The 24,401-nt window shown below is 36.6% G+C and overlaps 1 protein-coding gene across 5 annotated transcripts in view; it reads left to right on the top strand.

Annotated features, from left to right (window-relative positions):
- The window catches only part of MTRR (5-methyltetrahydrofolate-homocysteine methyltransferase reductase), a 48,809-nt gene that overhangs the window by 419 nt on the left and 23,989 nt on the right, over window positions 1–24,401 (top strand). For 3 of the 5 annotated variants that reach the window (XM_036760185.1, XM_036760157.1, XM_036760174.1), the window contains exons 2-7: window positions 5,140–5,301; window positions 9,607–9,760; window positions 14,492–14,609; window positions 15,879–16,254; window positions 23,092–23,214; window positions 23,787–23,940. In XM_036760185.1, the coding sequence (XP_036616080.1) occupies window positions 5,173–5,301; window positions 9,607–9,760; window positions 14,492–14,609; window positions 15,879–16,254; window positions 23,092–23,214; window positions 23,787–23,940 (1,054 nt within the window). In that variant the 5' untranslated portion in view covers window positions 5,140–5,172. Of the gene's footprint in view, window positions 1–15; window positions 234–1,029; window positions 1,141–5,139; window positions 5,302–9,606; window positions 9,761–14,491; window positions 14,610–15,878; window positions 16,255–23,091; window positions 23,215–23,786; window positions 23,941–24,401 lie in introns of those variants that run through there. The other 2 variants (XM_036760180.1, XM_036760165.1) reach the window with 2 other exon arrangements.

Genomic DNA, 24,401 nt, shown 5'->3' with positions numbered 1-24,401 from the left:
TCCCGGGACGCCGCGTCAGTGTTTCCTGGTGACGTAGAGTGGGAGAGAGAGGAGGGTCAGAGCGGTAAGCCGAGGGCTCAAGAGCGAGTTAGACTCACTATATAAAGCGGTATTGCTCGCCACCTCCCGGTAGTTAAGCAGACACGTGCCGTACTCCTATTGCTGGCCGGGTGCCCAGCCCTGAGGACGGAGCTGCGACTACCGCGGACGCGAAGGGCCTGGATAGGGCTGCGGTAGGTCAGGAGGCTGGGCTGGCGAGCCCTGGGGCCTCGGGAGGTGCTGAAGAAGGTAGGACTCAGTGCCAGCCGGGAAAGTGGGCATTGCCGCCCCGGGAGCCCTTTTGTAAATGGGCAACCCAGAGGCATTGTGGGACAAAGTGGCGTTCCCTTGGCTTTATGGGAAACGTAGTTTTTCCGAGTTGTCTCTTGTTCCGCTAGCCCCGCGCGCCCCCCCCCCCCTCTGTTTTCCGCACTGTTTTGAATGTGGCCCCTGCTGTGCCCGCCCCTGAACTTTGACCTTTCTGCCTTTGTGTTTTTAACTCAAATTATTCTATCCTCCTCATTTTTAGTTCTTTCGTTCGCTATTTTTTTCTCTTGTTCTGTTCTCACTCCAGTCTGGCACCACCTCTCCACCTACTGTAATCCCTGCCCAGGAAGTGTGGGGGAGGAAATGACAGTTCTTAACATTTAATGCTACAAGATACGATAGAAATCAATGAGACCTTTTTGTAAATGAGGACTTGTTGCTGACTGAGGCCCTAAATGTGACCAAGCAGCAGGTTAGGATTTGAATCCAAGCCCGTAAGTGAAAGCCTTCTTTAGATGGATGAATGTAGATATGAAGATAGGGCAGGTAACAGTTGGTGAAGTGGATAGATCACCGGACCTGGAGTCAGGAAGACTTAAGTTTCCTCATCTGTAAAATGAGCTGGAGAAGGAAATATTTGGCAAACCATTCCAGTATCTTTGCCAAGAAAACCTCAAATGGGGTTAAGAAGAGTTGGACACCACTGAACAACAAGAAGATGTAGAGATGTATCTCTAGAGATATGTAGGTTACACATACACTCTATAAATATAGGCATAGCAGATGATCAGGTTTGGTTTCAGATCACTGCGATAAAGCAAATAACGTAGTAAGGTGAGTCACAAATTTTTTGGTTCTCCAGTGCATATAAAAGTTATGTTTATACTATACTGTAGTCTATCAAATGTACAGAATTTTTATGTCTAAAAAAATGTACATACCTTAAATATACTTTGTTGCTTAAAAAAAAAAGTTTACCATCATCTGAGCCTTCAGTGAGTTGTAATCTTTTTACTGGTGTGACCTTAGGCAAGTCACTTAACCTCTGTGCGCCTTAATCCACTGGAGAAGGAAATGACAAACCACTCCACTATCTTTGCCAAGAAAACTCCATGGACAGCATTAACATGATATGGTCCACAGGGTCATGAGGAGTTGGACACTGCTGAACAGCAACAATCAATCCAGTCCTTCATGAACCCTCTAAAGACTCTGATGCTGTCAGTCACCTTTCCTTCTGGATATTCTCTTTAGGTTTTCCAGTTATCCTAACACCATTCTGTCCTTGTTCTCCAACCAGTGACCACTCCCTCTCAGTCTCTTATGCTGGATCTTCATTTGAGTCATGCCTGCTCTGAGTGTCCCATGATCTTCTATCCTGGGCCTCTGCTCTATATACTATTTTGCTTGGTGGTCTTGTTAGCTCCCACAGGTTAAATTGTCATTTCTATCCACATGGTTCTCAGATCTATTATCTTTCCTTCTCTTGACCTCCACATTTCTACTTGTCTGTTAAAACATCTCAAACTGAATATCCCTTAGACATCTTAAAACTCAATGTGTCTAAAACTGAAATCATCTTCTGCCTCACCCCTCTCCCTCCACCCCCTCCCCCAACTCTCAACTTTCTCCTCTTCCTAACTTCTCTATTGCTGTTATGGGTACACCATCCTCCCAGTTACCCAGGCTCACAAACTGGGTGTAATTCTCAGTTCCTCACTTTTTCTCAAATATCCAATGTATTTTTCTTGACGTCCAGGAGGTTTTTTTTCTCCTTTCTTTGTATATTCAGAGCTTACCATAGTATGTAATACGTAATATGCACTTAATAAATATTTGTTGACTGACTAGATCACTTAATAGACTGTGGTGGTAATGCAGAACACCATTAGTGTATAATAATTTGTGTGTGTGTTTTTTTTCTCATCACTATCAATGAGGAGCTATATCTATAACAAAGACAAAACATCAGGAATTGGTCCCAGGGCAATGAAATTTAAGGGATGCTGATAGCACTTGCATTTGATGAAACAACTGAACTTACCATCATTAGCAAAAAATAATTAGTCAAAATCTCATCCTGGGATGATCTTGCCCATGTTCTTGCATAAACTCTTCATGGAGGACCTATCTAGCATGTTACTTGAGATCTACCTGTCTCTAGATCTTTTAACATTTTGTGGATAATCAGATGTGTTGCCAAGCCTGTTGATTTTACCAGCCTTTTCTCTTCTGACAAGGACATTACCCTGGTAAAGGCCCATATCATCTCACACTTGAACTATTGACATGACCTACTCGTTGGTCTCCTTACCACAAACCTGTCTCCACTCTAGACCATCTTCCACTTAGCTGTCAAAGTTATCTTCCTAAATCACAAATCTAACCATGTCATCCATAAATGGCTTCCCCACCTTCATGATCAAATTTGAAATCTTTAGGCATTCGGTATCCTTCATTACCCGCCCTCCCCTCACTCCCCCTATTCAGTTTTCTGAAGTACTTGATCAAGTGACAGTGGCTTTCTTGCTTTTCCTTCCACAAGACACTTGTCTGCTGACTCCTGAAATTTTTGCTAGTCGTCTCCCATACGTGCACTGATCTCCCTCCTCATCTCTGCCTCCTGCCTTTCCTGGCTTCTTTCAAGACAGAGCTAAAATCCCACCTTTTCAGAAAGTCTTCTCTGATTCCCCCCTTAATTCCTTCCCTCTATTGATTATCTCCAATTTAGTCTGTCCACATGTTTTTTGTATGTTGGCTCCTCTGTTAGGTTGTGGTTTCTTTGAGAGCAGAGACTTGTCTTTTGCCTCTCTTTGTGCCCTTTGTAACCACAGTGCCTGGTCCATAGTAGGCACTTAATAAATGTTAACTGACTTTTCCATAAAAAAAAATGGTATTCGGAAACTAGATCACTGCAAAAGCAGTTTTAACTCATCTTTAGTTTTATGTTTGTATGTTGTTGTTCAGTCTTTTCAGTCTGGCGCAACTCTTCCTGACCCCATTTGGAGTTTTCTTGGCAAGGCTACTGGAATGGTTTGCCATATCCTTCTCCAACGCATTTTACAAATGAGGAAATTGAGGGGATTAGGACAGCAAGTAGTTAATTATGTGAATAACACACTGACTCCATCTCGTGACTTAATAACACACTGACTCCATCTTGTGACTTTATTCTGGAACTATCTCAGTTTCCTTTTGGTTCAGTTACGGGTTTAGTTCAATTCCTGTCTTGTGAGAAAACTTTATTCAGTTAATGGGAGTGGGGGTGGGGTGGTGAGGAAGGTGAGAGGCCCTTAATGCATTGTTTGAATCTAGTCCTGCTTGACTGGGCAACTTGACCACCTCTACCTGTTGCTTAGAGACCCTTAACTAAAGACCTAGGTTAAGCTGACCAGAAACTCAGTCAGATCTGTGTGGGACAAAACCACAGGCCCAAAATAAAAAAGCAGAGGTGTCTCGGTTTTCTCAAGGTGGAAACAAAACAGAAGCTTTATTTGATCAAGTCTCGCGAGAATTGGGCATCTCCCACTACCAGGGCGGGATGGTAGTGCAGAGAGGCAAGGGGGAGGGGGCAGGCAAGGGGATATATAACCTTGTACAAACAATTCTAAGAAATCCCACCCCTAAAGGCTGGACCCCTGTGCCTATTTGCTGGGACAGGTGGCCTCACAATCTATCCCAGAATAAGTTTACCCAATACTAACACAAAGGCTACAGAATTACCTTATAGGGAAATCTTAATGTTAAGATGACGGCATGCGAGTAGGCTAAGGGAGGGGGAGAGGGGGAGACCACCTGATTTCCCCGAATTCATATGATTCACAGGAAAACGAAACTTAGGCCTAGTGAGGTCTACATCCTAACTAAATTTGTAATATTTGAGTATTATCTTGTCTGATTTATTCATCGGGAAGCTTTCACAGTCTTGTATCCCCCACAGATCCAAAGATTGACGTGAGGAGTTTTCTCATAATTATGTATCTCAAGCCACATGTAAGATGCCTTATCTGAAAACTTCTCATGAATCAGTTATTGTTTCCATGTTCCTTTGATTGCTTACAGATGCCTGGGAGGAGTGAGACATCTCTTTTTCTGTTCACTCTTCCCCTTCACACCTTGGAAAAGTCCCTAATCTTGCCCCCAGTTAGAAATCAGATTATCTAATGTTCAATATCCTGGTTAATTGTTTTCTTTTAACTAATTGGTTTTATTTGATTAATTGTTTTTAGTGCATAAAAGTCTCTCCTATATTCTGGGTCCAGCCCCAAGCTCAGGAGATCTGGTCTTGGTTTGTTGGGTAATTGCCATTCATTGCTTAATAAATCGATACTATTGGAAGGCTGAACCTTTGTTTCCTACTCATTTCATCTTTCACCTGCCACACAAATTAGGAACTGAGGCAAACAGGGTTAAGCCCAGGGTCACACAGTAAGTGTCTGAGACCAGATATAAGCTAATGAAAATGAGTCTTCCTGATTCCAAGCCTAGTATGCATCTTGGGATGGATCTGGGGTAAAAAAAAAACCAAAAAAACAAAACTGGGTCCTCTTTGTCCCTTCTGTGGTGCTGGAAAAGTAACTTTAGCCTCTTGGCCTCTTTTTTTTTTCATGTATAAAATGAAATATCGAACAGGATGATCGCTAAAATCTCTTCTAACCCTAAAATTCTATGATTCTTAAAAATGAATGCAAATATAAACCATTTGAACTTAATTTTTTTTGTATTGTACATCAATGTTTTTGTACTGCTTGACAAACACAGACTTTAAGTAGTTTGTCATTTGCTGTTGGTTTGTTAAAAAAAAATGAATCTGCTTGTTTTTCCTTTCTGCAGTACAATTGACATGTTAACTTGTGCCATGAAACAATGAGGAGGTTTCTGTTGCTTTATGCTACACAGCGTGGACAGGCGAAAGCCATAGCAGAGGAAATAAGTGAGAAAGCTGGCACGCATGGATTTTTTGCAGATCTTCACTGTTTGAGTGAATCTGACAAGGTAAGAGATCACCAAGTAACTTTGTTGCATTGGAGAATAAATATACAAGTGTGGAAGAACCCAAGTGTCCTACTTCCCAGGATATTTTGTTTATCAATATACTGCCTGTATCCTTACCTTTGAAGACCATGGGAAGCAACATTAAATGTATAATAAACTGATATTTTAGAAGGCTACATTCCCAATAAGTTTTAGAATATTGTTGCAGGCATCCATATACTTTGTTAAGAAAAACAAAACAACAGAAAAAAAGCTAGCTGTGTATATATGTGTGTGTGTGTATGTGTGTGTATAAAATGCTCATTAAGCTGTTTTTCACGTAAATGGAAGATCATTAACTTCCTAGTACATGGTAGTAAAAAACAAACCCTTTAGCAAGTTGAGATAGAGAAATCTTACTTTTATTACTTTTCAAAAAACTTTTTTAATAATTTAATTTTTTTAATATTCAAATTTATGTGTTTCAAAAGCAATAAATGGACTTGGAAGGGGGAAGGGAAATTCTTTATAGCAGTTTGAGATAACTAGAGACAATGGATTGTGCCTTTTGTAATGTATAACTTCCTAACAATTTTTAAAAGGGAAAAACTTAATGGATTCTGCTTTTATAAAAACAAGTAATTGCTGGATTTTGAGCTTTTTTAAATTTTCATGTTCATAGTATAGGTATTAACTATTAAGAACTTTATCCCATTGTGTAACAGTTAACGTTAATCCAACACAGAAGTAGTCATTACCTAAAACCTTTTAGATAGCCAAAATTTTCCTATAAAATGTCTATCAGAACTCTTAGACAATAAGTTCTTCGGAATAGCCAAGTTTCCTTAATAACCGGAACTTTTAATTTTTATCTTTTGCTCCCTTTTAATGTAAATCTTTCAAAAATAACTTGCAGTCTTCCTTGTCTTTTGTCTTATACCATCAGTGGCACTGGATGGAAGTCCCACAAACCCACTACGTAGTACTTATGCCCAGTGCTTTCAAGGGCTCTTGCAATGTTTCAACCAGTAACTCTGTGGACAGTTTTCAGAGATTTGATGTACAGCACCACATTTACATATCAGAACACTCGAAAACATTGAGATTGTTTTGATGAAAATGATGGGGAAATTCAGACACTTCTGAATGAAAAAGTGAAAACTCCCTAGGGTTTACTAGCAAGATAGTTTATCTCTAAGAAAAAAGCATTTAACTTGATCAAAGCAAAGTACAAACGAAGCTTAGAGAGATGTAGAATTCTTGGCTCAGTAAGGAAGCAGATGAAATTAATTTTACACTGATAGTAACAGTCCAAAGTGCTTCTGTGATGCCCTGAAGGCTATTTACAGACCAAAGACTAATGATGCATCTCAACTATTTAGTGCTGATGAAGCCACACTGATCAATGATAAGGACATGATCCTGGAGAGATGGGCTGAACACTTCTGTGCTGTTCTCAATAGACCATCATCAACCAATGCTGAAGCTGTTGACTGTATACTTTAGGTTGAAGTCAGTGCCTTCCTAGCTGAAATTCCAACTGAAGAAGAGATTTAGAATGCCATTAGGCTCTTCTCCTGTGGCAAAGTGCCTGGTGTTGATTCCATCTCAACAGAGATAAGGCAGAGGGGGTCCACTGCTCATACAAAAACTGACTGAAATCTTTTGGGTTATATGGCAAGAGGTTATCTCCTAGGAGGTCAAGGATGCCTCCGTGGTTCATCCCTATAAAGGAAAAGGAAATAGGTTGTCCTGGCAATCACAAGGGAGTCTCTCTCTCCTAGTCATTGCTGGCAAGATTGTTGCCAGAGTCCTTGATTGGCTGATGCTTCACCTGGAAGATGGTCATTTACCCAAGAGCCAGTGCAGCTTCAGAAAGGTTGAGGAGTGCTCAATGTGGTGTTTGATGCCCAACAACTCCAGGGGAAGAAGAATAGAGGTTTGTGCACAGCATTGGTCAATCTGACCAAGGCCTTTGATACTATCAGTTGTGAGGGCTTGTAGAAGATCTTGGTAAAATTTGGTTTCCTAGAGAAGTTCATCAGTATCATTCACCAGTTTCTTGATAGCATGCTTGCATGGGTTCTGGATAATGGACAATGCTTTTGTGCTTTCTCTAGTCACCTAGAGAGTGAAGCAGAACTATGTGCTTGCTCCCATGCTTTTCAGCATGATGATTTCAGCAGCGTTGTCAGAAACCTTCAGTGAGGACAAAAATAGCATAAAGGTCAGTTACTGCAATAATGGTAAATTGTTTAGCTTGAAATGGCTGAAGATCAAGACCAAAGTGGAGGGAGAGTTAGTACACAGCTTCTTGTTTGCAGATGATTGTGCACTCAGTGCAGTGCCTGAGGCTCAGATGCAGTGCCGTATAGATTGATTTTTTGCCGATTGTGCTAATTTGCCCTGACAGTTAATACCAAGAAAACAGAGGTTCTCCGGTAGCTAGCACCGCCCCATCCATACATGGAACCATCGGTTATAGCAGATGGAGAAATTTGGAATGCTGTGGATAAGTTCACTTGCCTTGGCAGTATTCTTTCCAGGGATGTACACGTAAATGTTGAGGTTGATGCATGCATTTCCAGAGCTAACTTAGCACTTGGGAGGCTCTGAAAGAAAGTGTGGGAGGGAAGAGGTATTTTACTGCCTACCAAACTGAAGGTCTACAGAGCCATTGTGCTGACCTCATTGTTATATGCCTGTGAAACCTGGACAGTCTGCCAGCACCATGCCAGAAAACTGAATTGCATCCATTTGAATTATTTTAAGAAGATTCTGAAGATCACTTGGCAAGATACCACATTGAACCCTGAGGTCCTTTTTGAGCTGAACTGCTAAACATTCAGACTCTACCATAAAGAGCACAATTCCTATGGGCTGGCCGTGTTGTCTGAATGCCAAATGTCCATTTTCCTGAAAGACTGTTTTGCAGAGAGCTCACACGAGGCAAGCTCTTGTCAGAAGTGGAGGTCAGAAGAAGCAATACAAGGATGCTCTCAAGGTCTCTCTGAAGAACTTTAATATCAGTTGTAAGATATGGGAAACAGTGGCATAGAACCATCCACATGGTGTACCCTTATCAAGGAAGGTACTACTGTGCTCTATGAGCAAAGCAGAATACAGTATGTCAAAAGAAACATGAGGTGCACAGAGACATCTTCCAAAATGTTTACATGGACTATTTGTGCCCAACCTGTGGTGGAGCCTTCTGAGCTCCTACTGGTTTGATCAACCACAGTCAGACACACTGTACAATGATCCCAACATAGTGATGTCATTTTGTTCCACATTGAGCACAAAGGACAACGAACATGTGCCTTGACTGGCACTGGATTGAAGTCCCCTGAACCCACTACACAGTAGAGAGAGAGGCCCTGTGCTTTCAAGGGCTATTGCAGTGTTTCAACAGGTGACTCGCCTTTCCTCATTCCCTCCCACACCATAATCTTGTCTTCTTATCTTGAGAGTTTTTCTCTTGTCTGTCTTACAATTCACTTTGCTATCAGACTTTCTGTTGCCTAATCCTTCCATTCAGAAATGATCTTTCTTTCTTTGCATCTTCATATTCTGGTTTGTATTGTTTGTGTCATATCTCCCCAACTACATTGTAAGCTGCATGAAGGCAAGGACCCGCATCTTTTGTACTTTTGTGTCTCCTGACTAGCACACTGCTTTGCACGTAGTAGTAAGTGCTTCCTAAATGTTTGTGTAATTGAATCACCTGCTGTTCTCATGGCTATAGTCATATAATTCCTGTAGAAAGTTTTATGTGCCACTGTTAGTGAAAAAAAATATACATAAATGAGAAATGGAAATAAATGTAATATTAATATTTTCTGACTTGGGTATTTGAGCAAGTGTAATTAAGTAGAAGATTGTGATTATTATGGTCTGACCAGAAGTATGTTCTAAACTCTTCTAGCCTCCTTTGACTTTTTGTATCTTTAGTAGATCTACTCTTAACTTAAATTCTACCTTAAAATAAAAAGGTTGTGCTATCAGAGAAACACACTTGAAAATATTATTTGAGTGTTTCAGCCTTGTGATATAGAAACATTCCTGAAATATAAGACGATAGGTAAGAGAAAGTCTTTTAACCTCATAAGGACCTGTTATTGGGTGCTCTTACTTAACAGCTGTATTGAGCATCATCCCATGCATTATCGATTTGTAGAAACAGAAGCTATGACTAGTACCTTTGAGTATATGAAACAAAAAGTGTGACGAAGCCGAGGAAAACTGCTAAAGCAAATTCTTTAGGCGGATAGTCATAAAAGTGTAAACATGCCAAACTTTACTAAAGGTATATCTTTGTGTTTTTAGTATGATTTAAAAACAGAAACAGATCCGCTTGTTATCGTTATTTCTACCACTGGCACCGGAGATCCACCAGATACAGCCATCAAGTTTGTTAAGAAAATTAGAGACAAAACTCTGCCACCTGATTTCTTCTCACATCTGCGTTATGGATTACTGGGTAATAGAAGATAATTTTCTTTTGATTCATTGTACTAACACTAATTTCAAGTCGAGTGTAAAAGCAAAGGCTATAATTCTGTATTTTGAAAAGGTTGAACACAGAAACTGAAGAAAATATATTTTTCTACTCTAAATTAGTTTTTTTCTTATTTACACTTGGAGCAACAATTGAGGGGTATATTGGTTTAAAAGTGCTTTCTAAGTGAAATATTTAGTATGAAATTTTAATATGGAACTTGTGTTTTCATGTTAATGATTACCAAACCATTTTTCATAAATAAAAAAGTTCCTTAAAGGGAGATAGCAGTGCTATATAGTTCATTAATATTTTTATATTTAGTCACAGACTTAGACATCCAGAAACCAATGATTTGCACATATTGGACCCTTAGTTAAGGTTTAAATTAAATTATTCTTACCTTCTTGACAGTTGGGGGATTGGAGAAAAACACACAAGTGTGATTCTTGTGGGAAAAGCCCCCTATTCTAAAATAATTCCTTTATTTATGGAATTGAGCCGTGTTCAGTCAGATGCTCTTCTCTGCAATGTGCAAGCTAATGGTCAAGAGAAACCCTTCAGTAAGGGGGCCTAACTCAGTCTCAGGAGACATATTTTTCAGTCAATTACACAGGCCTAGTTAAGTAGAGAGGAGTATCTAAGAAAAGAAAGTGATTGAGCTGTGTCTTCCCAAATGCTCATAACCAGCTCACTGGAGCCTGTATATACATCAGTTATGCATACTTTCAGGTGAGTCAGTAAAGTGATAATACAAAGGAATTACTGGGCAGAAGTAGCTGTTTTAGCTCATAAACCCCAAGAAAGGTAACATAATTATAAAGTTTGATTTGGTTGGTGCTTAACACATTCTCAAGCATGACTTAATGCTTTTCAAAAATGACAGAAGCTCTGTTTGAAGTTCTCACTAAAGATTTCGAATTTTTAATTTAGAACTTAGCTAGAATTTTATCTTGTGGAGCAAATCTGGAGAAGAGTAAACGGATTTAGGCAAATTATAATGAACAAAATAAAATTTGTCTTTCCCTCAAGTTCCTAATTATAATGGTAATGGTAAGTTTTAAAATGACTAGGATTTTATGGAAAATAACTAAAGGAATCACTCTAGAGCTAAAGCCAACTTAACACGCAAATGACATTACTTATGAAATCAATTTAAAAAGCCAAATAAATTAATGCAAACTGAATCAAGAGACAAAGAACTAACATGCTATAAATTTTAATAGGATTTTGCCTTTGCCACTCAGAACTTAGCCTACCACAAATGTACTCCCTGAGCTATGCCAGAAGAAGATGTAAAGAGAAATGGGAGTTCCTGGTGTGTTATTCTTTCTCTGTTTGCTAGACTGGAAGAAGATAAGGTCATAAGTTCCCCTTTGATCAGTTGTTTTCCAAAAGGGTGGTGCCCATGTGAATTTAAGCTTAATAAGATCTCTCATTTTATTAAGCTGTATTAACACCTTATTAAATTAAATAAAAGCTCTTTTCAAGTCTTTTCTCAGTCTCCCTTGCTGGATCATCATGTCTCCTATCCACTAACTGTCCCAAAGACTTTGTCTTTGGGCATCGTATCTCTAATTCTTTGATAATCTAATTAACCCCATGTTCAGTCATCATCTCTGTACAGATGACTTGTGGTGTATGTTATCCGATCTTAATCTCTTTTGTCAACTCTATTCCCACATTGTCTAAATGCCTAGTAGTCAGGGATTCTTAACCTGGTATCCATGAATTTATTTTATTAAAATTTTGATCAATTTTCAATATGGTTGGTTTTGTTTGTAATCTTCTTTTATCCATTTAAAAACATTAATCTGAGGAGAGGTCTGTAGGCTTCACAGGACTGCCAAAGAGTTCCATGATGCAAGAAAAGTTAAGAACCCTTGAATGAATGTTCCCTAGGTATCTCAAAATCAACATACCAAATTTCCCCATTTCTCTTAGGAGTGCTTCCGTCCTGCTGGTCACCCAGTTTTGCAGCCCTACATTGATCTTTGACTATTCCTTCAGTCTCACATCCAATAAGTTGCAAAGTCTGTACAAGAAGTTGTAGATTCTATCTCCACAACTTCTCTCACATTTGGCTTTTTTCTCCATTTACACGGTCTCTACCCTCCCTCTTGGATGGACTATTAAATAGCTTCCCTGCTTCCAATACTTCTCTTTTCTGACTCATTGATCATACATCTGTCAGATTCATAGCTCAGATCATTCTACTCCCCTCCCTACTCAAAAATCTCCAGTGGCCCTGGTGTTTAAAACCCTTCAGGGTCTGGCTCCCATCTACATTTCCAGTCTTATTGAACCCTCTTTCACATCATTCTCCATTTCAGTTAAGAGACAGAATGGCATAGAACAGCCTGGCTGTTCCCCACATAGGCCATCCTGTCTCCCATCCTCTTGTCTTTGCGTAAGTTTGGAATGCACTTGTATAGAATGTACTTCCTCCTCACTTCCACCTAGTGAATAATTGGAAACTTGAATTTAATTCACATAAATTTGTCAGGACCCCCATGCCAAGAACACCCTTCTCTTTTTACTCTTCTATTATTCTATTAGGAGACACCCTGTTTTCCAGAGCTAAGGCCCAGCCAGCAAGCTTTTCCCTGAGCTTGGCAAAACAACAATCCTTTCCACTTACCCTCTGGATGAACACAGCAGAATCCCCGAATTGTTTCACACCAGCACCAGGTGTTCTCTGAGCTGGAACAAGCACCTGTAGTACCCATGTTCTTCATGCAGCCTTGCTGTGAATCAAACTTGTCTCATTGTTGCTGTTACCCCTCATTGTCAGGGCTACAGCTCATTACAATGGCCATTGGTATGTATATTGAGATCTGCCCGCACTAAAGTGGGTCCTCAGTCTAAGTTTCCCTCCTCCAGTGGCATAAAGAAAGCTTTTTGGTTATGACCACCGTTAGCTCTTTGGTTTTATTTTATTATTTCAGAGTTAACTGGTTGTGATAACCTGTATGAGCTCTTTGGTATTTTTAGAGTTAACAGCAATTGCATAATCTCTTTGACTCTTTGGTCATTTGTTGACACTTTTTTTTTTAATTGTTGCACTTTAAGTCACTTGCCCTTCTCAGCGGGGCATCACTTGTTTTTTTGTTCATGCAGAAGCTTTTTAGTTTCATGTCATTGAAATTGTCTGTTTTACTTTTTGTGGTTACCATTAATCTGTTGTTTGATTAAAAACTCTCCTGAGCCTTATCTGTGAAAGGAATCTGAACTCTCTTCTAACTGCTTTATGGTACCCCTTTTAAGATTCAGATCACATAACCATGTTGAGCTTGCTGTCTAATAGGGAGTTTTTCCCCTGTGTGATTTATATTCTTGGGTTTATTGAATAGTTGTTGAATTCATTTATTTCTAAATTCTTCTAGTCTGTTCCATTGATCAACTTGTTTGTTTTTAACTGGTAATAGTTTGGATGGTTATTATATCTTTCCAGCATAATTTAAAGTCTGGGAGTACTATTTTCCCCTTCATTTTTATGTTTTAAATTATTTTCCTAGAAATTCTAGACCTTTTGTTCCTCTACATGGAGTCCTATAAAGGACTTCATTAGTAGTTGGATTGGTGTAACACAGGGGTGGGGGACATGGAGCCTCGAGGCCACATGTGGCCCTCTAGGTCCTCAAGTGTGGCCCTTTTACTGAATCCAAACTTCACAGAACAAATCCCCTTAATAAAAAGATTTGTTCTGTAAAACTTGGACTCACAGAAGGCTGTACCCAACGACCTAGAAGGCCATAGGTTCTCTACCTCTGGCATAGCGCTAAATCTGTAAATTAATTTAGGTAGTATTGTCATTTTTATAATATTGGTGAGACATGAGCACTTAATCTCCTTCTAATTATAGAAGACATTTTTAAAAGGTGTTTTATAATTGTATTTACCTGAGTCCTGAGTGTGCTATGATAGACTAATGCCTAGTTGATATTATGCATTTTTTAGTTCTTTCAAATGGAACTTCCTTTTCTATTATTTCCTTCACTGTTTTGTTGCCGCAGTGTGGAAATGCTGATGACTTTGGTGGATTTATTTTGTGTCTCATTGCTGAAGTTATGTAGTAGCTTAAACCATCCTTTCTTCAGCAAAACTTTTTTGCCTATATTTGACTTTAATTTCTTTTTCTTGCACATTACTTGCATTTCTGGAACTGTATCAAATTACAGTGGGGAAAGAGGTCATCCTTGTCCTTACTGAGAAGGTGTTTAGTGTTTCCTTACTGCAAGTGGTGCTAGCTTTTGGTTTTAGCTATGTAGTTTTTATAATATTAAAAATGGACTTTCTATACTTGTGCTTTGTAGCTTTTTTAGTATAAATAGTTTATTTTGTCAAAGGCTTTTTCCTGCATCCATTATTTTAATAATGTTGAACCATTCTTGCATCTGTAGAATAAATCCACCTTAGTGTCTGAATAAATCTTTGGATATGTTATGTTTTTTTGATGATATTTTGTTTTAAAGTTTTGCATCAATTTTTATTAGTGAAATTGCTGCTTTGTTTTTCTCTTGTTTAGATAAAAGACTATATTCAACTCATTAAACGAGTTTGATAGAATATTTCCTTTCTTAGTTTTGAGAGTAATTGGATAGCATATGTATTAATTTATATTTAAATATTTGGTAGAAATTCACTAAAATTTAGAGGGTGGCTCCTTAAATCTTTCACATGGCATACTAATTATTTATTCTGGTTCTTTAGGTCTGGGTGATTCAGAATATACCTACTTCTGTAATGGTGGAAAAATGGTTGATAAACGACTTCAGGAACTTGGTGCTCAACGTTTCTATAAAACTGGGCATGCAGATGATTGTGTAGGGTAAGGTGATTTTTATCTGTCTATATTTATTTTAATCATAAATGCCAGAAGGAAAATTTTTATTAAACACTATAATACTGGCCCATTCATCAAAGCCACCAGAAGCCCATTTTTCCACTCGCCGAAACCCTATTGATCACTTTTTTATCATTTTCAGTAACTGATATTTTTATATATAAGACCTTTTAAAATTAGAGTGATATCACTTCCCTTCCCTTTTCCCCCCATGCTGACTCTGACTCCTTCAGCAATCAGCCCTCTCTAATCAATCAATCAGTAAGTGCCAACTATGTGCTAGGGTTACTGTAATAAGCTCTGGTAGCCTACTCCTTTGCTAGTATCTGGACTGGATTTGTACTTCCCTATTCGATTCTGATTTGAAAACCCTGTCTAAAATTTAGTAATCATTTTTGACACTGGGTCTCTTAGATAAGCCCATTATCTGCTTCCAAAACAGTTTCATCATGCCTATTTCCTGGCTCATATTCTCCTCAAAACCTTCTCTCTCCTTACCCACAAATCTAAATATAAACATTCCTTTCTGTATATTTCAGCAGCCTTAGACCTTTAGCTTTTCAGCCTAACCATTTTACTGCCATTCTACCTTTTCCCTGAAAAATTAAAACATCTCAAAGAAGTTGCCCCTGATGCTTCACCTAATTTCAGAGTTCCAACACTGCTGTGCACATATGTCAATAAGTCTTTGTTGTTTATTTATGTATTTATATAGTGAAGCGATGTTTTTTCAGTCTTCTCGAAGATTTCGGTGATTGAAATGACGAATAATCAAATTTTATGCCATGTACGTTATGAACATTATGACAGTGAGAAGGCAGATGTCTGACACTAGTCAGACCTCTGACACTAGTTCTCTGATTACGGACAAATCACTTGACCTTAACCTTTCCAAACACTAGCTAACTTTCTAAGACTTAAGTTAGATGGGTTATCAACTGTGTACGTGGAGGGAGTTCCTGCACTGACCAAATCCCAGGTCTCTTATTTATTGATGGAAATAGTTAAGTAAGCATCCCTTGAAGGATTCTTGCATTTTCAAAACATTTCTCCTTTAGGTTCCCAATATATTTCTACAACTTGAAAAATGAGATTTTACTTTTATAAAAGTTCACTTAAATAAATTTTCATTGATATTATTTATCATGAGAGTTTGTCAAGTTTAAGCTAAGAGCTTGCGTCCTGTTCATATATACTGGCTTGTGAAACTATCTCTATTTTTGATATGTTTCTTTCTCTGTAATGATTTTTCAGTTTAGAACTTGTTGTTGAACCATGGATTGATGGACTTTGGACTGCCCTCAACAAACAATTTGTGTCAAGTGAAGGAAAAGCAAATATGACCAGTCATATCAGTACCACATCTGATGTCTTCTTACAGACCGATCGAGTTAAACCAGAAGTATTACCCATTGACTCACAAATTGCACATCTCAAATTGGATGATTCAGGGAGAAAAGTTTCTGAGGCTTCAACACCAAATATCACCAATATTTGTTCAGGAACTTTAATTGAGGATTTTGAGCCCTCACTTACCCAGTCAATACCACCCCTTTCACAGTCTGCTCTTAACATTCCAACATTACCCCCAGAATATTTAGATGTCCAGTTTGAGGATCCCCTTAGCCAGGTAAGAAATGTAGCTCTGATATGTTACAGATTTAATTACAAATGACATACGACAAAAGACACTATCTGCATTCAGAGAAATAATTGATAAATAGAAATATGTATAAAATGGTTTTACATATCTCTACATAGTTGTATCTAATGGTAGTCATTTCGCAGATGCGACAGGGTAGGGGGAAGAAAAAAAGGAAAGAGAAAACAAAGTTACATGATAATTTTATTATATATTTAAAAGGAATAGCAAGTTGTACATAACGGATTTGCAGTTTCATGTTCAATTACCTTTTTTTTCCTATTCTACTGTGTTAGGGAAATGCTTGTTTTATTTCTTAAGTTCAGAATAAAATAGATTAAATTAAAAAAAAAGAAAAATTCTGGCGGCTGGATGGTTATATAACATTAAATTAGTTGTATTAATGGTATTAGATGCCTCAGGGATAAATAGTAATCCCATTAACTCTACCATCTATGTAAATCTTATAAATTCATTTGTTACAATTAATTTTTGAACATTTTATACATGTGAGACAATATCATAAAATTTCTTTATGGATATTTCAGTAGTAAGATCAAGTAGCTAAAGTTGGAAGGATAGTAGTGCCCTCAGTAAAAAATTGGAAATTCAGAATAGGGGAGAGTTTGGGGCAAAAGTATGTGAAGTGAACAGAGGTTTAGTGTTGGACAATGTTTCAGTTTTGAGATTTTAAGGAAAGAAAAATACAATTTTGTTCACAGGAAATATACTTAGTTCTAATTAATTGATGATATAACCAGGGGAACAGTAGGGATGTGTATCATCTATCTGTCTCGCTCTCTTTCTCTCTCTCTCTGTATCTGTCTGTCTTTCTGTTTGTGTATCTGTCTGTCTATCTATCTATCTATCTGTCTATCTATCTATCTATCTATCTATCTATCATCTCAATAGCTATCTGGGTCCATTTTGCTCTAATTTGGTCCATATATGTTTCAACTAGGAACTGGTTATGTCTGTTATGGTTTTGCAGAACCTTCTTGAGGACCTCTCCACATGGGACTTATCTAGGGTAAACATAACCTATGTTCCTTTAAGTACAGAATCATGATTCATCTAAATAAAGCTGCATGGAGGGATTGCTGAATTTTTTTTGATAATTAGTGCTTATATGGTTTCATTAGTCATTCTCTGACTGGTTATTTTTTTACACAGACTTAGAATTGGCAATCATTAGTGTAGAGGTGATAACTAAAAATAAAAGGGCTATTTTTATTGTTAAATTTTATTTTTAATTTATGGAATAAAACAAGCATTTCCATAACATAGTGTAATGAAAAAGATGATTTCATATGAAACTACAAATATGCTATGCATAACTTGATATTCCTTTCAAATACACAATAAAATCATGTAAATTCCTGCTTTTTCTTCCCTCCCCCACCTCCTTGCCCTAGAAATGGCTACCACTAGACACGAATAGATAGACATGTATGTGTAAAATTATTCTATACATGCTTCTATTTATCAGTTCTTTCTCTGGAAGCAGATACATCTTTCTTCATATGTCCTTTATAGTTAATTTGGGTATTTATAATAGCCAAATTAACTTTTTCATTCAATGTCATTCTTAAAATAATGTAGTTATTCCCAGTGTTATACAGTGTTCTCTTGGTTTCTGCTCATTTCACTCTTCATTATTTCATGCAAATCTTTCCATGTTTTTCTGAAATTATTGAGCTTGTCATTTCTTATAGCACAGTAATGTTCCATCACAATCTTGTACCACAACTTGTTCAGCCATTCCCCAAATGATGGGCATCCCCTCAATCTCCAATTCTTTGCCACCACAAAGAAAACTGCTATAAACTTTTTGTTACATTACAGGTTATTTTCCTTTTTCCGTCGTTAACTTTGGAAATAGACCAAGTAGTGATATTACTGGGTCAAAGGGTAGAGGTAGTTCAGTAACTCTTCCAGCATAATTCCAGATTGCTCTCTAAAATGGTTGGATCAGTTCAGAATTCCATCAATGATGAATTAGTGTCCCAATTTTTCCACATCTCCAGAATTTGTCACTTTCTCCACCTCTATCATTATATCCAATCTGGTAGGCATAAAATGGTATCCCAAGGTCATTGTAATTTGCTTTTTTCTAATCAGTAATGATTTAGAGCATGTTTTCATATGACAAAATTGTTTTGATTTCTTCTTTGGAAAACTGCATGTTCATATCCTTTGACCATTTATCAATTTGAGAATGACTCGTGTTCTTAGAAATTTGACAAAGTTCTTTATGTGTTTGAGATGAGACATTTATCTGATAAATTGTCTATAATAATATTTTCCCAATTTTCTGCTTTCCTTTTGATCTTAGTTACCTTTGTTTTATTTGTACAAAAACTTTTTAATTTAACATAATCAAAATTATCCATTTTATACCTAAATTTGCTCTCTATCTCTTGTTTATTCATAAATTATTCACCTATCCATAAGTCTGATAAGTAATATGTTCCATGTTCTTCTGATTTTCCTGTCAAATCTCTCTTTATATTTAGGTCATGTATCCATTTTGGTAAATGGTGTAAGATATTGGTCTATGCCTAGTTTCTGGCATACTATTTTCCAGTTTTCCCAGCAATTTTTACCAAATAATGAATTCTTATCCCAAAATCTTAACTCTTTATACTTGTCAGATATAAGGATATTATGTTTATTCGCTGCTGCAAATTGTATTTCTGCTCTATTCCATTGATCTACCTTTCTCTTTGTTAGCCAGTGCCAGATAGTTTTGATAATTACTGCCTTGTAATATAGTTTAAGTACTGCTAAACCTCCTTCCTTTACATTTTTTCCATTATTTCCTTTGATATTCTTGACTTTTTATTTTTCCAAGTAAATTTTGTTAAATTTTTTTCCTAATTCAGTAAAAAAAAATTTTTTTTGGTAATTTAATTGAGATGACATTGAATATATAAAATAGTTTCAGTAAAATTGTCATTTTTTTTATAATGGCCCTGTCTACTCATGAGCAATTAATATTTCTCCAATTATTTAAATCTGACTTTGTATAAAATGTTTTTATAATTTTGTTTATCAATTCCTGGGTTTGTTTTGGCAGAAGTACTTCCAGGTATTTTATTCTGTCTATGGAGTTATTTTTAATGGAGTATTTTTTATAATCTCTTCTTGCAGAGTTTTGTTTGTGAAACATAGGAATGCTGATGCTTTATATCTATTTACTTTATATCCTGCTAGTTTAGTAAAATTATTAATTGTCTAAACGAACTTTTTAGTTGAATTTTTGGGATTTTCCAAGTATGTCATCATATCGCCTGCAAAAAGAGATGGTTTCATTATCTCATTCCCTGTTCTGATTTTCATTTCTTTTTCTTTTCTTATTACCATTGCTAGGATTTCCAATACGATATCGAATAATATTGGTGACAGTGGGCATCCTTGTTTCATACCTGACCTTACTGAGAAGGCTTCTAATTTATCCCCATTACAAATAACTCTTGCTGATGGTTTTAGATAAATGCATTTTATCATTTTAAGGAAAAATCCATTTATGCCAATACTTTCAAGTGTTTTTAATAAAAATGAGTGTTGAACTTCATCAGAAGCTTTTTCTGCATCTATTGATATAATCATATGATTTTTTTTACTTTTATTATTGATATTATTTATTCTTTATTATTGATGTTAATAGTTTTCCTTGTACTAAACTACCCCTGCATTCCTGATAAAAATCTCACTTGATCATAATATATAATCTTTGTAATATATTTTTTTTTTTTTGCTTTTTGGCAGGGCAATTGGGGTTAAGTGACTTGCCCAAGGTCACACAGCTAGTACTTGTGTCAAGTGTCTGAGGCCGAATTTGAACTCAGGTCCTCCTGACTCCAGGGCCGGTGCTCTACTGACTGCGCCACCTAGCTGCCCCAATCTTTGTAATATATTACTGTAATCTTTTAGCTAGTATTTTATTTAGGATTTTTGCATCCATATTCAATAATGAAATTAGTCTATAATTTTCTTTGTCTGTTTTACTCCTCCTGGTTTAGATATCACTGTCATAGAATCCCTTCTTTACCTGTTATTCTAGATAATTTGTTTACTATTGGAATTAGTTGGTCTTTAAATGTTTGTGAATCCATCTGGTCCTGGTGCTTTTCTCTTAAGAATCTCATTTATGGCCTATTCATTTTTTTTTTCTTTCTCTCTCTCTCTCTCTCTCTCTCTCTCTCTCTTTTTTAAATGAAGTGCAAGTAAGAGAAAGCCAAAAAAACCAAAATTAATGACTACATAATGGAAGGTAGAATTACATGTTCTGCTTTTTAAATTCTTGACAATTTTATGATGTCACAGGTACAGAGAACTTAGAAAACAACATAAACTGGGCCATCAGGGAAATGATGTGTAAGAAGACTTGAAAATGCTTGTACACATGTTTTTGGAGTCCCTGTCATCTTAAATTATAATCACACCTTCCTCTTAGCACTAGCATTATCCTGCTTTCTTAGCTTGTTTTTACTTAGACTTGAAACAATCGCAGAAAATATTTTACTTTTTATTTCTGTTTATTAGGACTGATATCCTAGCTTCCAGTGTTATTAGCTTGTCCCCTAAAATTTCTAGTGTTTGTCAGAGAGACTTTTCTAGTCAGGAATGTATAGGAAGTTCTTTTTTAAAATGTATTTTATTTTTAATTCATGGAATAAAGCAAGCATTTCCATAGCATAGTATAATAAAAAAAGATGATTGCACATGAAACTGCAAATCATTTATGTACAACTTGCTATTCCTTTTAAATATGTAATAAAATTATCATGTAAATTTCTTAATTTTTTTTCTTTCCTATCCGTTCCCTAGAGATGGCTACCATTAGACACAAATGGGGGTGTGTGTGTGTGTGTGTGTGTGTGTGTGTGTGTGTGTGAGAGAGAGAGAGAATCTTAAAACAATATTGCTGTTACTATAGCAATGTTCTCTTGGTTTGTTCTTCACCATTTCATGCAAGTCTTTCTGTCTTTCTAAGATCATTGAGCTCATCATTTCTTATAGCGCAGTAGTTTACATCACAACCATATGCCACAATTTTCAGCCATTCCCCACTTGATGGTTATCTCTGCAATGCCCTTTTCTTTGCCACCACAAAGAGAGCTGCTTTAAATATCCATTCCCATTCCAAGTTATAACAACTATTCGTGAATTTCCCTCCATCTTAGTTTTTACTCACTGTTTTCCTTTTCAGCCTTTCTTTTTACCCTATCTCTGTTACTTTATCTTCTCCCTTTACCCTCTTATTCCTTATTTTACCCTTCCCTCTAAAAGTCCCTCCTTTATTTACTCACTCCACCCTCCTAATTTTAATTTATACATGCTTCTAAAAGCCCCTCCCCCATCCTATCCTCCAGTTTTCTCATCTTTCTACACATTCAGAAGACTTCACCTTCTAGTTGTACTTCAACCCAGATGAATGTAAGGTTCCAACATTACCAGCCCTCTACCCCAACCATCTTCCTCTGTATTCTTCCTTTCATGACCCATTTTTATAATATAATTGCTCTGTTTTACCTTTTCCTACCCATTTTTGTTTTTCAGAATCACCCCATCACATACAACTCAGCCCCAACCTTTTTTTTCGAACTACCTCAGTAATGATGTTAGTTTTAAGAATGCTGATAACATTTTCATGTATTTAATAAGTAAACAGTTTGACCTTAATGAGTGCCTTATAATTAGCCTTTAACGTTTTCCTTATATTTCTTCTGGATCTTTTGTATCGCCTTTTCCATTGAGTTCTGATCTTCTTGTTACAAATACCTGAAAGAATTTCAGTTCGTCAGTTGTCCATTTTTTTCATTCAGAATTATGCTCAGCTTTGTTGGGCAAGTTATTCTTGGATGGGAACCCCAGCTCCTTTGCTCTTCAAAATATATTGCAAAACCTACAGTCTTTTGGAGTAGTACCTGCTAGGTCTTGTGAAATCTTGACTGTGCAGTATTTAATTTTTTTTTCTTGTTGCTTGAAATATTTTTTTCCCTAACCTGGGAGCTTTTAAACTTGGCTATGATATTTCTGTAAGTTTTCTTCCTTGGATATCTTTCAGGTAGTGAGTGGTAGATTTTTTTTTCTATTTCTACTTTATTCTCCTGTTCTGGAACCTCATGGCAGTTTTCCTTAATAATTTCTTGTAATATTATATCCAAATTCTTGATCATAACTTTCAGGAAGTCCAACAATTTTTATATTGTCTCTCTTCGATCTGTTCTTCAGAGCAGTTGTTTTTCTAATGAGATGCTTCTGATTCTCTTATTTTCTAGTTTTTTCATTTCTTGGTGTCTTATAACATCATTTTATGCCTCTTCCCCTGTTCTAGTTTTCAAGGAGTTATTTTCCTTCTCAAGATTTTGTATCTCTTTTTCCAATTGATTAGCTTTTCATAATTTTCTTTGATTGCTTTTTTTTTCCTTAATTCTTACTTGATCTCTCTTATTTGATTTTTGAATTCCTTTTTTAAGTTCTTTAGAACTCTTTGGGCTTGTAACCATTTGATGTTATTCTGTAGGGGAGGAGTGGCTTTTTCACCTCACTGTTTTCCCCTAAATATGAACCCCAGGTCTTTTACACCAAAGTAGCAATCTTCTTTTTTGAAAGCATTCTACAATAGCTTAGTTTCAGTTTCTCTAAAGCAGAGAATGGTAACTTGTAAGCGTTGTCCCTGTCATTCCCCTCAGGGAAATAATAGAATGATTGCAAAGTGTTAAGACCATTTGGATGAAAGTCCATATGTAAATGAGTAATATTCTCATACATTTCATTATTAGTCACATTTCATCAAATAAGAAATTCTCTTTCCAGGAGCAATGCCAAGTATCTTTTACTCCAGTGGATACAGTTTTCCAGGTTCCCATTTCAAAGGCCATTCAGCTTACTAAGAAGGATGCCATAAAAACCACTCTGCTATTAGAATTGGACATTTCAGTGAGTTGATGACTTTACCTTTTCCTTTCATTTCTGGTAATTGCTTATTAAGACAACCTGAGAAGCAAGTGAAATAAATGATCAGGTGGTACCTTTTTGCTCTTTTTGGTTATATTATTCTGAGAGAGAGGCCTGTGATTGTATTGGGAAGAGAAACATAACAATGTAAAGAACATGAGATGTGAGGTCAGAAAGCATCTACTTCAGCTCCTCCTTTATCAGTTTCTCACAGTGATACCTTGGACAAATCACATAGCATTTTAAATCCTGCTTCCTCTATCTATAAAATCAAGATTGCTGAACTAGCTTTCATTATAGAAAATTAAGAAAATCTTTATTTCACTTAATTCAAAGTTTGCCTAAATTTGGAAACATTTTATGTAAATAGGTGATCAGACATTTTTTTTTACAAAGCATAATAAAAGTACCTTTAGCTGAGCTTATTGCAACTTTAAAATGCTTTTAGAGAATGAAAAAAAGTTTGTTTCACCTCTAACCTTATAAAATTAGAAAGTTAGCTTTCCACCACAATCTCAACTCTTTAACTTCTTACTGGTTTTATATTTATCTAGAATACAACATTTTCTTACCTGCCTGGAGATTCTTTCAATATCATTTGTCCTAATGATGCTTCAGAGGTAAAGGAATTACTTCAGAGACTGCAGCTTTCAGAGAAAAGAGAACACTGTATTTCATTGAAAATTAAAGAAAATAATCAAAAGAAAGGTACAGGACTCTCTGGAATGATGCTATTGAGACTTGTCACTGGAGAAAAAAGTGGGAGGGAATAAATGGCAATTTATATTCCTTGAGTTTTCTGGGAAAAATATAAAAAATGTGAGGATCATTTTTGGGTCTCAACACATTTGAATGGCCTACATAGTTGAAAGTTCAAATAGCTTAATACCTGAGAATAGTTATCTGGGTACACGTAGCCTTTACCCTTTTGTTGTTTTCTATTGGAAATGAAAGATCATTTTATTGAGATAGTTTTGTACTTTAAAATAGTGTGGCATACTATCGTACTAAAAGATGACTGCCAAGTTGTTAGTTTTTATATAGATATAGATGAGTATGTCTTGATTAGAAGGAGCCAATTATCTTGTCTGATTCAGGCATTTGCTGCTTCTTTCTTTGCTGCCCATTCTGTGATTTGTGCTGTTTGTCATCATTTGTATGTGAGTATA

Source organism: Trichosurus vulpecula, chromosome 1 (genome assembly GCF_011100635.1).
Source record: "Trichosurus vulpecula isolate mTriVul1 chromosome 1, mTriVul1.pri, whole genome shotgun sequence".
Classification (NCBI taxonomy): domain Eukaryota; kingdom Metazoa; phylum Chordata; class Mammalia; order Diprotodontia; family Phalangeridae; genus Trichosurus; species Trichosurus vulpecula.
Note: the sequence above shows the minus strand (reverse complement) of the source record. Positions and strands in the feature narration are given on the sequence as shown.